This window comes from Hoplias malabaricus, chromosome 12, assembly GCF_029633855.1.
Source record: "Hoplias malabaricus isolate fHopMal1 chromosome 12, fHopMal1.hap1, whole genome shotgun sequence".
NCBI classification, from domain to species: domain Eukaryota; kingdom Metazoa; phylum Chordata; class Actinopteri; order Characiformes; family Erythrinidae; genus Hoplias; species Hoplias malabaricus.
In genome coordinates, this window is record NC_089811.1 from 25,791,503 (window position 1) to 25,806,426 (window position 14,924).

Genomic DNA, 14,924 nt, shown 5'->3' on the forward strand with positions numbered 1-14,924 from the left:
CAGCAAATTATCAATCACAGCAATATATATGGAAGGGCAAAGAAAGATAGACAGAGACTTCAGATGAGCTGTCTTCAAAGGGTGACTGGTGTGTCAATGCAAATGCTCTGTAAAAAACACTCAGCATTTTAGGGTGAGGGTAAAGAATCTGACAAAATAAGGATTCGGGAGTCTTTCTGGTGGGGAGATTAGTTTCGCTAACAGATTAAAGCAGACAGGACTGCTATGGCAACACACGAACAAAACTAAGCTGAACTGAAAAGAGCCAAAAAAAAAAAAAAAAACAAAAAAAAAGTCTTCACAAGGCAGACCACAGTGATGTGTTCAAAATTTAAATAAGCCTTATTAAATTCAAAAGCAACATCATTAGCGACTATGCTTTGAATTTTTGTGACTGTGCTAGCAAGTTTTGCAAATACAAGCTGTGGTGATGGGGCTAGGTTCTTTTGTCTGAATCAGCTGAGCTGTGAGTGAGAACATCACTGTAGCACTTTAGTGATAATGCATGCAGGGTGATGAGATCACTCTCTCTTAGCAGACATGAGATTCATGCCTGAATGTCAGACATGAGATCACTACCTAATATCCAGCTAGGGCTCATTATGCTAGGGAATATATCAGTCAATCACTGCACATGCTCTTTTAGTAAGGGTTTCTGCCACAGCTGCAATGTAAATGTCCTTAGCCTAGAAAACTAGAAAAGTTCTCCCCAATGTATGTGATCTTTTGAGGAAAATAAAAGATGCAAAAGTTTGTTAGAAAGCAAAAAATAATTAGCAGACATTAAAGGTGAATCAGGTTTCCCCACATATATTAATGTTAAACTTAAACACATCCATTGAGTGGTTTGATGCAAATGTTCTCTTCTGAGAAACCTTTGCATCAAATACAGCTTCTGAATTGTTCAGTGGTCATGAAAGGGACCAGGCATCTGAAGCATTTAATGCCACTAAAGGCTACATTGCATGAAGTCAATACAGAAATTGTCATGAACACATTGTCTGCTGCCTTAGACATCCTTTTACATTGTTTCGAATTGGCTAAACAAGCACAGAATTTACTATGATAAATTCACATCAAAACATTAAAAAAAAAAAAAAAAGTTTACATCTGTGCAGAAGTTTTGAAACATCTGATATTCCTCTTTAAGTAACTGGATAAAGGGTGTGTTACAGTGTGTAAAGTTATCTTACTTGAGGCTTTCCTGAGAGCTGGAAGAAGACCGATCAGACTGAGGCAATGACATTATACTGTCAGAACTCTTCAAGTGAGACTGGAGGGCTTTCTGATAGCTTGACTCCAAAGCCTGAAACAGGTGCTCTGCCTCTCGACTGTAGTGGCCATGAAATCCCCAATAACACCTGATCATGGTGCAAAAACAAAGCCTCATTATGGAAAATGAAAAATACTGACACTGAGAATAAAATGTAGGTGGCCAATTTTAAAATTGGCAAGTCAGTCTGAATTATTTCTAAAATAATCATCCCATCCTAACATGAAATCAAATGCTCAATAAACTTACTTTCTTGCTACAGATCTGGCCTCTGAGTCAGCATCATGGATTCCTTTCTTGATGGTCTCTGTCAGAACTGTAACATGCCTGGGATAGTACGGAAACATGGTTAATTTCAGCTTAAACCAATAGCAACCTTCTCTGCAGTTTTTGCCCTCTTTCCTACAGCTAGTCTCCAGCAATAAGACACCCCCAGTATCTTTATAAACTTCCTGGACCTGGTACCAGACCTCTCAACAGCAAAGGCAGCCCAAATGGAAAGAAGAGAGTGGGAGCCTGGCACCGCTTTTAAAAGGGCTCCAGGGAATATTGCCATGGAAACAGCAGAAACGCATGGTTGCTGCTCATCAATTAAGAGCCATGAAAAGAATCATCAGTCACCCGCTCAGCCAAGATGAAACAAGTAATGTACACACACTACAAGTTAAATGTCACAAAAGCTGGAGCTGAGTGATCAACATGTGGGAATACACACCTTTCCTGTGAATGCAAAAATCTATTACTTTTTCTGACACTTAAGAGTTTTCCTCTGACGGACTATATTACTTATTTTAAACAATGCATTCTTTCTGGACTTACCTTTCTAGTGTATTTGTCTGCCATTCCTGCAACAGCAAGTCTAAAAATTCATAACACCGCCTGAAAGGGAAAAATGGCGCCTTTTCAATCAATCAAATTTTATTTATATAGCGTTGTCACAAAACAACTTTACAAAGATCTTGGTCCAAGCCTCTTTTGAGCAAGCCAAGGACAACAGTGGGAAGGAAAAACTTCCTCAGAGCACGAGGAAGAAAGCTTGGAAGGATCCCATCCTCCTCGGGTCAACACCAGAGAACACAACAGAAGTGAACTGATGACAGATAATTGGATTATATCAATGTGAAGGTAAAATATTAGTGACACATGAGCATGAGGAAGGAGGAGGTGGTCAGTGATTCTGTGGGAGGTAAAGGCAGGTGCAGAGTTAAAACAGCATGGCCAAGCACAATACTGTAGGTGAGACAAGGCCAGGATCTTGTAAAGGATACACAGGGTCAGGGGCCTGATCAGGGCAACACCTGGATGCACACTTTTTGCATCTTAAAACACTCAAACACTGGACAGTACAAACTTTTTGATAAATTGAAGAATTCATAGCAAGCAATAACGGCAGAAATTTTCTTTGTATGTACATCCAGTAATACTGGACTAAAAATAAGTTTTACCAAATTTTCACCTGCCTTTTCATTTGTGTAAAAGATTTCAGGTACCACAGACTTCATCTATTTTCAGTAACATTAGTTTTACTGCTTCTGTACAAAAGAAATATTTATTTACAGGATAAAAATAAATAAATAAAATTGGTGAATGTTTCTCTAAGGCCAGTAGATTTCAGTATCTAAGCAGTCTTATCAGTGATAATGGGCCTGTAAGCATGTCTGTTCCAAAATTTGGATTTATAAACTAGGCTCATAAGCTCTTTATTAACACCAGCTGTCTGTTGAACAAATCCAATTAAATAAATTAATTAATTAATTAAATCCCTCAACAGTTTTCAAAACATTCAGAATAGATATAATAGTATTTCCTGCAAACAAAATAATAAAAAATAGAATATAATATGTATGACAACATGTTTTTTCTGTTTTTTCCTGTTATTAAAGCAAAGATATCAAAAAAATATATTTAGAAAGAGGTATACAGAAAACATATTCGAAAAATATGAGTGGTACTCGACTCATATTGTGATATAATAGATGTGAATGGCCTTACCTTCGAACAGCCACAGATTTGGATGTGCAGTTACTGGTGATAATTGGGATGAGACGAGGATAGTGTGTATGCTGAGAACGGAGGGAGAAAAAAAATGCTATATGAGTGAGGAAAAAAAAAAATTTGTATTCCTATAAAAAAAAAAACAATTATGATTTAGAAGTGACTTGCGAGATTATTTAGATTTAATTTATTTACTTTAGTTCCAACTGTGAACTTAAGTTGTAAATAATACATTAAACATTTTTTAAAATGAAGATCCTCATATACATTACGGACACTCACTCGTAAGATGAGACGGATGGCAGCCACGCCTGATGTGGCTATGACTTTGGCGCTGTTTGGTACGAGATTGAGCAGTGTGGGCATGATGGTCTCTGCTCCATGGTCAAATTTGTTTCCCAACACTGAGGAAAGATGTCTAAGAGACGACAGAAATAATCACTCAAAAAATTCAGTCCAAACATTAAAATGGGCTGATTACAGGTAGAGAGAAATGTATCAGCCAGACATTTGGATGACAGTAAAACATGATGCTTGTTCACATATCCATCATCTAACTGCTCTTTAGAAGTAAGATTCTACACAACGCTTCACTCAGTTCAGTCTCACCTCATTGGAAATACATTAAAATGAGATAATTAAGGAATTGAAGTGGAACAGGCTCCATCACCATAATCCAAACTAAATTTAAAGGAGCACGCATGAGTTTCTATGTTCAGCATATATTTGATCTAATTCCACTTTCAAAAACAGATGATTAAAAAGCAGCAGAATATATAACACAAGCTGACCGATTATATCTCCAGATTTTTAAAACATAACATTTCTTGAATGCATTGAAAGACAAATTTCCCCTACAAACAAATCTTACTCTTGCTGTTAACATATTAATTCAGTTTAAAAAAAAAATAAAAATAAAAATAAAAAAAATCATGCAATACATTATAACGTAATGAAAGAACAGGACAAGTCACACACAAGCAATCCATACCCAAAGGTGATGCATGCTTCTCGGACGACTTGTGACCGCAAGTCTTTTGCAGAGAGCTTGAAGGCACCTTCCAAAAGTCTGAGCTGTTGAAGAAAACCTTCATGTTCTGTAGCTCCAGCCAGGACCAGTGACCGCACTTTCTTCAGCTAGAAAATAATAATCATTTGCAAAAAAGCTAGCCATGAGTTTCCTTTTGAAGCAAAATACGGATAAAGATCAATATACTTCAGAACAGTGTGAATGTTAAGTGTTATGATTGACAAAATGCAAATATGTGGTTGACTGGGCTTTACTTACAGCAGCAACTCTGTGTTCCCAGTCGTGCTTGTCATCTGACAGCACCTCACGAACCTTTGCGAAGGAATCTTCCAATTCCCTACTTGAATAGATCTGTCAAAAAAAGGATATGTTTTCATAAATTTAGTAAATAAAGGTAATGCAAATCAACAGTAACAAAACTATTGTGCTTTATTACAACTGTGGCCTCACTTCTGGAGGATTACCTGCACAGTAGGGACATCTTCAAAAGCCTTGACAAAATCTTCCTCATCCACAGCTCCTGCACTAGCTCCTTCTTTCCCTATAGGAAAATAACAAAGGCTTTTATTTTTTTTTCATTTTGCATTTCCGGCAAGAAAATAATAGGTATCTGGAGACCAAAGCTGCCAAAACAGGAAATAAATTCCATCAATTAACGATTACATAAAATAGCATAAGTATGTGAGTGAGGCTTTGTAAGACGACTAATATACACAAAGCACATTTGCACTCAGCACTAAACTGATAAGCTAAAGTTTGAAGACAGTGAAGAAATAACCTGCAGCTCGGGGTCCCGAAGCTGAGCTGGGTCGCCTCATTGAGCCCATACTCCCTCCTCGCCTGCTGCTGGAGAAGCCTTTAGAAGAGGACGAAGATGAAGACCTTCCCCCATCCACTGAGTCCTCATCATCAAAGTTCTTGTCTGGGGAAAAAAGATTTTGCATCTTTTTTTATTTCAAAATACTCACTAAAAAGAAGTAACTGCCACACTGAAATACAATATCAACAGTGGAAAAACACTGAAGGGTGTGCTGCTCCCTGAAGGAAATGCAGTGATGTGCATTGTATTTTGTTTAGACACATTCAAAGCACCACCTCATGAAAGCAATATAGCTTTGACTGCATTTGGATGGGGTCAGACATTAATTCATCACTCCATACTTGAAATACAAATTCAAAAAAGTTTTGATAAAACTTTGGGTAAAGTGAAAACAAAAAAAATATATATATATATTATATATATATTTTATATATATAATTATTTAATTTTATATATTAAATATATATATATATATATATATATATATATATATATATATATATATATATATAAATGTAATATCGGTAAATTTGTTTGTTTTTTCCTATGACATGACATGACATGACAATTTGAAATATTCTCCATAGGGAAGAAAAAGTAGTCTCCATGTACAAATAGCATTTTATAGAAATCTACATTTTCAAAACAAGCAAAAGCACATTTGACAACCGGCATCACACCATTCAACAGCAGACAATTACGGAACTCAAAAAAAGACAGCAGAAAGCTCAGAAACAGCAGAAGCGTAGATTATCTTTAGCAAAAACAAATGAATCGTAACAGAGCACTGTTAGCACAGCAGCTTACGGGCACAGATCTTCTTGCACATCAGCTTCTTCAGCATCCTTTCAGTCAAGGTCAGCCACTGCCCTTATTGGACATTTCAGACAACAGGAGAGCTTTTGTGTGTGTGTGAGAGAGAGAGAGGTTTTATCCAAACAAAATGCTGAGCAAGTGATCACCTGAGGTAAGCTGTCAGTAATTATCCTATTCCTTCACAAGCTCATATCCATGAGGTTAGCTACAGGGATCTCTCTATTTCTCTCTCTCTCTCTCTCTCTCTCTCTGAAGGAACAATTTCTCAGTGGGATGTGATGTCATCTTCATTTGAATTGTGGCCTGATCTCAGCTCTGTGGACATTTACCAAAAGCTAATAGGGAGGGGCAAGGTTTGACCACCCCTCAACTCACTGTTACATGTGTATCTGTGTGCACTAAAAGGAGGGGGTCAGAGCTTACATTGATTCAGGTCAGAAATAAGCTGATCAACTATTAAACACCGATAAACATGGTTGCTTATTCACTAGTAGGCATGTGACCAAAATCTTTCTAATCACTCTGACTAAAGCAGTGTTCTAGGAACTGTCAGTGCAGAGCTCACTAGGTTTTGGGACAGACCTAACATATGTGAGTTTCAAGTCTGTTGAAACCGTAACTGACAAATGTACAAAGAAAATATTTCTGATGTTTTATTGACCCACTTGATCATATTTACTGTAGAATTTGAAGCCAGCAAAACATTCAAAATTAGGAAAGGGTTAAAATAAAGTTACACTGCCTCAAAACATTCCACTATAGCCAGTGAATAAATGAGGGGCATTCAGTTCTAACTGGGCCAGTGTGATATGGCCTAAAATGTTATTACAGTAAGTTGTTCTATTAATCACTGTTAATAATTATCATGACATAACATTTTGTAATAGTGACTTTCACTCACAAAATTTCACTAGACCTTTGAAAAGTTACATTTTGGTTTGTCCAGATAAAAAGGCTAATATACTGACAAACTGTAACATAATTCTCTTACCATAAACATTTTGTCCAATGTCATAATTGCATTAATTAAACAAAGATCTCAAAACTTCAGGTGTGTAGACTCTACTCTGGAGCTCTGCTTTAAAACACTACACTTTTGTCTGAACACAAGCATAGTCATGTTGTCAATTTCTTCAAGTTTTAAAAAACTTGCTGTGTGTCGTATGATGTATAATCCTTTTTATGTTGGTGTTACAGTTGGCTACTCAAACTGAACTCAATCACTATGCTGTGTTCAAGCCAGTTACAAACACTTAAATGACATTATATTGCTAGCATGTAGCAAGGTATGATGGCCTCAGCCTAACATTAGGTGTAATTTTTTTTTTTTCACTAATTACTAATTAAGCTCATAGGCTAAACTCCAGGCAGATCACTCTACAGCAGATAAGCACACCGATTATCCACACTTTATTCACCATAAATCATTGTGCAGCAATTATATTCCCGCTCTTTGTTGGGGCAGTACAGGTTTTGATATAAACTGACTAAATGGCAAAAAGTGATCCTTAAAACTAGATTTTATCTATAGTTATCTTATTTACTCATTCAACACTGCTCAATAAGCAACTGAAAGCTACAGATTATTTGATGTTTGTGCTTCACACACAGCACTGTCCATTATACAAAGGGATTTGATAAGGTGTTTAGGAGCCAAGGCAGGAGCATGCTTGGGGTTTATTCATCAATCCAATCACTGTATTCATTATGTGCTGACACACTTCATATTTAAATCAACTAGTGAAACTACTGAACACTGTATTGAAAAGTTATATAAGGTTATAAATGAATGTCTGTCAGAATACATACCGATATTGTTTTACCGCCCAGACCTAGTTATCAATATCGATCTACTAAACCTACAGTTAATTGTAAATTGTTCCTAGGAAGTGAAACAGAGTATATATAAAGAAAGCATCATCAAATTTTAAATCATTAACATTGTTTCAAGCACTACAAAACTAAACAATAACCAGTAACAAGTATGCTGACGAAACTTGAGCATCACACTCTGCATCTATGTGGATTCTAAAGAATTCAGGTCATCCATCCTAAAGCCCAGATTAAGTGCTATGCAATATTTACTTATAACTGGAAGCTCAATTTCTATGGAAAGTGATTTTCTGTTTCTGGTGACAGCCACAAGCCACAGTTGCAGGTTAGCAATTTGGACAAGAGAGAGAGCGAGAGTAGCACTGAGTTTAGTAACACAACCGATCTGCCCAGGGCAGGCATGGTGACCAATCAGAAGTGGCTCAAGGCTCTTGCTTAGATGCCCACAAACAAGAAGCAAGTTAGACCTATGAAAATCATTATATTTGTAATGCGAACAAACGCTAGGTGTTTTAGGCCTCAGGAAAAGCAGCATGTTGATGATTTTAAAAAATTTTCAAAGTACCACTAGTGCTGAATAAACAAGTATATGGCCAAGTGAACGTAGCATTAAACTAGTCCAGTCAACAAACTAATAATTTACAGTAGTTTGCGAGTGTTACTCTGTATGAAAACACTGAAATAAGACAAGCCATAACGCACTACCTCGTTGAAAATGGGGTGGTCTTTGGAGTTTAAAGATGTGGATGAGGCTTCTGTGTTTCTAACAAATGTACAGAATTTAAATGTAAATAAACAGACAAATTACAATAAATACAGCACATATGAGTGTAAAAAAAAGACTGGAAATCTCAGCACATGATTGCCAGTACTGGACAAGTGTGACTTTAAAGCCCTCAGGTTGGCACTGCATGACAAAACAAAAACTGCACCAATTTGCACCCTGTCCTTAAGAAGTTTTAATTAGTTGTTATTAAAAGGAAAGTTAAGAGTATAAAACGTTCTTGTGTGTATGATGTGTTCAATGTGATCTGCTAATTGGGGTTCTCTGTATGAAGGTGGATTTTGACAAATTTAATGAAAGATTAGCAAAAGGCAAAGCAAAGCAGTTTGTAATTAATTTGTGATTGAACTAGTTAAATAGTCATCTTTCAAACTAACATGTTATGTTAACCGTTTTAATAGCAGGCTCAGCACCTATCCTATGCTATTTGTAAAGCAATTTGAGGAGAAAAAAAAAATCTAAAAAGGGCAATACAGATTGAAATGCTGAGAAGCATATCAAAGGTCATTTTGAGGCACACTAAAATGAGCAAATGCCATCATTCATTTAACATTCTGACTAAATCAGTGCAAGGAGCACTCAATCAATCAGTGACAGAAATGTTAAGCTGATTAATCTACAAAAAGACCCAGAAAGCTTAACTGTCTATTCAAGAGGGTTACAAAATAAAAATAAATAAATAAAAATCTCCAAGCATTATGTAGCCATTTATGTTTTTTCTGTGCCACAGTTGTACAAGTATTTTGTATCATCTTTTCCTCTTCAAAAAAGCTTGCATATATATTATATATATACTTAAAAGAAATAATAATTTAAAAAAAAAAAAAAAAAAAAAAAACACACACACACCACGGGTCAATGGCAAATTAGCCTGGGGCTGTGGTCAGTGCGAGATGAGACAGATTGGATACTTTTCTTTGCTGCTATACTACACTGGCTCAGCAGGACAGAGCTAAAAACATATACTGAAACACTCAAACTTTAACAGACAGAACTGAACATCACTTACATGTGTATTATTATCATACTGATCTTAATCTGCTGCAAACAGTGAACAATGACACTTTCTTGAATGTTTATCTTTGGCTTTGGCACTGGGGCTGAATTCAGCCACAGTATCCGGAACAGAGCGACCCCACAATGCCCCCTGATGACGTATCCTTGGCTCCCATCTAAACTGGTGGAAATGGGGGCCAATTTGTATAGAGTACTAAGGTTCCAAGAATTCTGAATGGAACCAGAGTCCTTTGGTGTAAAAGTGGTAGTAGATAACAGGCACCTCAGAGCTGTCCCACCTCCTGGCCTGAGTTTTTTCAATCACAATTTTAATTGCAATTAAAAGTGCAATAAGTACAAAATGGTCCAGGCATGTTTTTATGACCAAGCAATGGACATATACATTATATATGAAGATATACATGGCAGGTATTATTATAGGGACTTTTGAATTTGTCTAAAATATTTTTCACTGCTGGTAAGATTTAAGAGAACATTAATTTAACAAATCCATTAATGATCAATTCCATACATTTATAGAGTTTTCAGTAAAGCTTAATTATGTATCCATCCTATGAAAGCAATATAGACATTATTGCAAAAATATATCAAGGAGGACAATTCCACTATATAGACAAGAAAAATCTAAAGCATGCCGGACAACAATGGTCTCGTATCAGTATACAAGGAAAGAGGAAAAGACACTAGTGAAACAGGAAGGAGCCAAAAGAGGTTTTATCCGGGAGAGTGAAAGATACAGAGTCTTACAAATATCAGTATATATATATATAAAAAAAATAATAATAAAAATATATATTTTTTTTTTTTACAAATGCGCAAGACAAAATATCTGCACTGCCTAGGCCTTCACAATTTGGACAAAATATTGTATTCCAATATTTCTAACCAATATTGTAATTGAAAATTAAAGTAAAAATACTTTCAATAAATTAAAATAAAGGATAGTTTTTAATTACCTAGTGCTAGACCTGAGTTTGTGTGACATAACAGTTTAAACAAAGCAAAACTGACACAAGGAATGTGTGTTAATATGGAGATAAAGAAAGAGGGTAGGAAGAAGAAAAGGTAGGGGGGAAGGAAAAAAAAACACTGGGGAGGGAAGAAGGGAAGAACATTTAACTGTTTTGTTGTTTTATTTTCTTGAAATTTCATTGAAGCATAAATGGTACATCTATATAATAGTATTGAATATATTTTTTTCAAGATTAAAAACTTTCTATTCAAGCAACGACTAAATCTTTTCAATTAGTTACATCATAAGCTTTGTTTCCAGAGCGTACTGTTCATACACAATTTAGCAGATGGTGGCAGCTTAGTCACTATTACAACTTTCTTGACAGGTAGATATAATTGTAAATCTAAGGTGCCAACAGTAACACGTGACTCATACTTTGCTCAAAAGCATATCAGTGATGTAATCTTTAAGTGTCAACATAAAGAATGCAAAAAGTACCAACATTCCAGCTCCTGCTTATTTGTTCCAGTAAGGCAACATTACTTGAGCCGGGACAAATATTAGAGATGTTTAAAGTGTAAAAACCAAACACGTGATGTTTGCCCACACAGTTCTCACTGAATAATATCAGCTGCTGAAGCCCTTCGGACTGAAATGATGATAAATACTGAACAATAACACTCCTCCCTGAAGGAAAAGCACAAGGTTCAGGGAAAACAGGGAAGAAACAACATTCTTTTAGACATTTTAGCATAGCCCTCTGTGCTGCTGCAATCAACAAAGAGGCTTTGGAAAAAGAATTAGACTCTCCAAATACTTTTCAAACTGGGGCAATGAAGCACTTCAGTTTTTACTTGATTTATTGCAAACTGTATTTCAGCATTGAGAACTGCATTAGTTCTACGATTGGGAAATAAGAGGTAGCCATGAAATCGGGGAAATAAAGAAGCAAGTTAAAAATAAATAAAATAATAAAATCAATACATCAATAATTTAAGTTTTAAATAAGGACAATTAAAAGTATCAGTCCATTCATAGGATGCCAAACCACACTCAAAATTGTTAGATATTTGCTGCCAGTTTCCACTACCCCAGGTGTTTTCAGTAGACTCCCAATACAACAAAAAAAAACAAAGCATACGTAAATGTACAAAAATTTTTTTCATTTCTGCAATAATTAGTCTTCCATATCTTATGTACAACAAAAACCACATGTAAACAAAGACATTGATTTGAAGCACCAAAGCTTCTCCAGACCTTCCAATGACAAGGGTATGTATTTTGGGCTTTTCCTGTTTAAATGCCAGAAACACCTCTATGACAATGACTATGTCGGTCTGGCAAAACTAGGCTTGTTATATATATATATATATATATATATATATATATATATATATATATATATATATATATATATATATATATATATACACACACACACACACACACACACACACACACACACACATATACATACACATATATATACACACATATATATGCCTAGCGGTGCTCTCTCCACTGTTAAAAACTATGCTATTAAAGACTTAAGTCCTTCACTTTAAAGGGAAAAAGTTTAACTTGGTAATCCATGAACTGGTCACTATGGTAACTTGGGATTTGTCTGTTTTCTGTTTTCATTTATCTTTTTTTTTCCCCCTTTACCCTTCAAATTTTTTTATTTTTTAAAAAAAGAAAATAAATAGAATTAAACAAACAATAGTAAACAGCAACTTTGCATTTATTGAAACTGTTGCAATTATATTTAGCAACATTAAAAAAGAATGTCATTTTTTTTTAAAGTAGTATGTTGGATTTCGCACAAAGGGCAACATTATTCCACAAACTCACTTCCTTGCATTCGACGACTGCTGAATAATCAATAGATACTTGGACAAGCATATTTGCTGAGTTTGGTTACGCCTGTTTCTTGAGGTGTGTTTTGGACTTCAGGTGATCATTGCAGGTATCTGTTTGTGTCCAGTCTATTTTATGCTGACAAAACCTGCAGAAAAGTTGTTGGCCTGATTCATAAAAGTCTTTGGGATACTGCTGTACCCTGAATTTTGCTGTTTTTCAGTTTTTTCAATGCTTTTGCCATACTCTAAGCTAGTGTGTTGGACAACAACAGTTAGCCAACTATATGCACACCCACTGTGATGTACGTCCATGTATGTGCACAAAAACAGAAGCACTCGTAGTACTTGGGAAGCACTTGGGACTTGTAGTGAGTATTGATATTAAAAAATAAATAAATAAATAAATAAATTTACAGTTTCCTTATAGCAACTTTTTAGATTTTCTAATTCTGTGTATGTGTGCGTTCCCTTTTTATTTCTCGTTTCTGTGCTTCTGTCTGTTTTCCCCCGCATTCCTGAAATTATAGAGCCCTACATTTACACTGCTTGTGCACAGCAACAAACATGAACTCATACACCCACTTCAGCTGGTTACACATGGGCGTAATAGGCATTTATTCAGCTGAATTCACATTCAATTTGAACACAGAAATATTGCATTGCAAATTAATGTACTGTGACAATACCGGTTAAAGGAAGTAAATGATGCTAACAGCAATCAAACGTCCAGCAACTCAGAGCTGATGCTGTCAGTATCACTCAAGACCTCAGAAATGAAGAGATTCCTACATTACAGCAGAACTACAGTTTTCCTTTTTGCTCCTTCCCCTTAGCACACACCTCTAATTTTTTGCTGAGTCACATATTTGCGTACACTTACATTTTTTGCATTGACAGGCATTTAGTCTTAGCTTTATTGTACTTAACAAATACTCATCATTTGAAGTGAAATCCCTACAAAATTTTTAACTGTTACCAGATATAGACATAGGATAACACAGCTGATCCCAAAATATTGCCTAAGAAGCTTGCCTGTTTAATAACCACTGAGCTAAAACCATCCAAGACAGACATGGATCCCCTATAAGAATGGTTTCAGTTTAACTGCAAAAGCAATTTGGATTAAATATAGCACAAACAAGATAACTTTATAAGCAAAGGAAAAGGCAGGTGTCCCTCCTGGTGGTTTAATGAATAACACTGATCTATGTAAAGCCTCTCCAAAAATAGACAGCAATAGAGCCTGTTTAACATTCTACTCAAAGCCAGACAAAACAGACAAAGGGTGGGAGACAAATGAAACAAGTCCAAAACAAAGGAGACGGTGACTGAAAGCTGAAGATAAAACAAGTGGATCACAGAAATATAAGGGAAATTTTAAAAAAAGTGCAAACAAACAAATAAATAAATAAAAGTTTTTTTTTTCTTTATCTAAGTTCTTTATTGATCAGAGGCAGAGTTTGTGCCTAACGTGCCTATTCCACCTAGATCATCTTTAAAAATCCAACAAATCAGTTGTTTCCTTTGTCATATTAAAAGAGATGATTACAGGTATTTCTTCAAACCTAATATTAAAGTTTAGCATTTAATATTTTACAGGTTCAAAACCACTGTATAACATTGTTTGGATTAAACAGGTTGTGATTGAATAACCATAACTACTTAAAATTATTCTTTATAACCCTCAAGGTTTCTCATTTAAAGGATAGAGCAAACAATAATGACAATATTTAACAACCATTTATAACCTGCCAAATAAATAATAATAAAAATTTGACTGTCAGACCTTTATTATTAACAGATTTTTTATTTTAAATATTGCAATATTGAAGCTGTCACATACGCAGAACATTTTTAACACACTAGTTAACAACACTAGCTCTTAACTTGGCAGGGGGATCCTCTTCATGTTGTTGAAGAGGATTACTTACTTACAAGCGATTACTTACTTGAGACAGACGAAAACGCCTACTTTCAACCAAATGCTCACTTATTTAGTGCTGCTGCTCAGGTCGCCAGTAAATACATTTGTCCTTGAAACTAAAGAAGGTGTGCCATGTTTTATTCTTACCTTCTCCAGTTGTTATAGCACAAACGTCTTTTTCACTCTAACAGAAAGCATAGAGAACACAGAAATGCTGCCCCAGATCCTTCACACTCCCTCCCTTCCTCTCTCTATCTCTCTCTTTCCCTCTCCCTGTCCTCGCCTGCGCCCCCCCTCCCTTTCCTTCCTACCGCTCTAGTCTTGTGACTGCACCCAATACAAAAGCCACCCCACTCTCACCCATCTAATGACATGGCTACAATATGTTCCAGAAGTTTATGTTGATACTACATAGTCATTTTCATGTGTGCTGTCCTGCTTCCTTGTATAAATTGTACAAAAGAGCCTGGAAGATGAAGGTGTATCAATAAGCAAAACACTGCTTTAACACCACAGGAAGCAAAATGTGCATATACTCAAGGCCCCCGACAGCAGATTTATAACCACATGGTATACTAGCAGTGTAATGCAGTTCTTGCGACTGCATGTTATTAAAGC

General features: G+C 35.7%; 1 protein-coding gene across 1 annotated transcript in view; it reads right to left on the minus strand.

The window, feature by feature from the left end:
• The window catches only part of clasp1a (cytoplasmic linker associated protein 1a), a 66,704-nt gene that overhangs the window by 24,299 nt on the left and 27,481 nt on the right, over positions 1-14,924 (minus strand). The window contains exons 9-17 of the mRNA XM_066686335.1: positions 5,077-5,220; positions 4,763-4,839; positions 4,557-4,649; positions 4,260-4,405; positions 3,551-3,686; positions 3,266-3,336; positions 2,093-2,152; positions 1,523-1,600; positions 1,194-1,361 (exon numbers count right to left, since the gene is read on the minus strand). Of these exons, the coding sequence (XP_066542432.1) occupies positions 1,194-1,361; positions 1,523-1,600; positions 2,093-2,152; positions 3,266-3,336; positions 3,551-3,686; positions 4,260-4,405; positions 4,557-4,649; positions 4,763-4,839; positions 5,077-5,220 (973 nt within the window). The remainder of the gene's footprint in view (positions 1-1,193; positions 1,362-1,522; positions 1,601-2,092; positions 2,153-3,265; positions 3,337-3,550; positions 3,687-4,259; positions 4,406-4,556; positions 4,650-4,762; positions 4,840-5,076; positions 5,221-14,924) is intronic.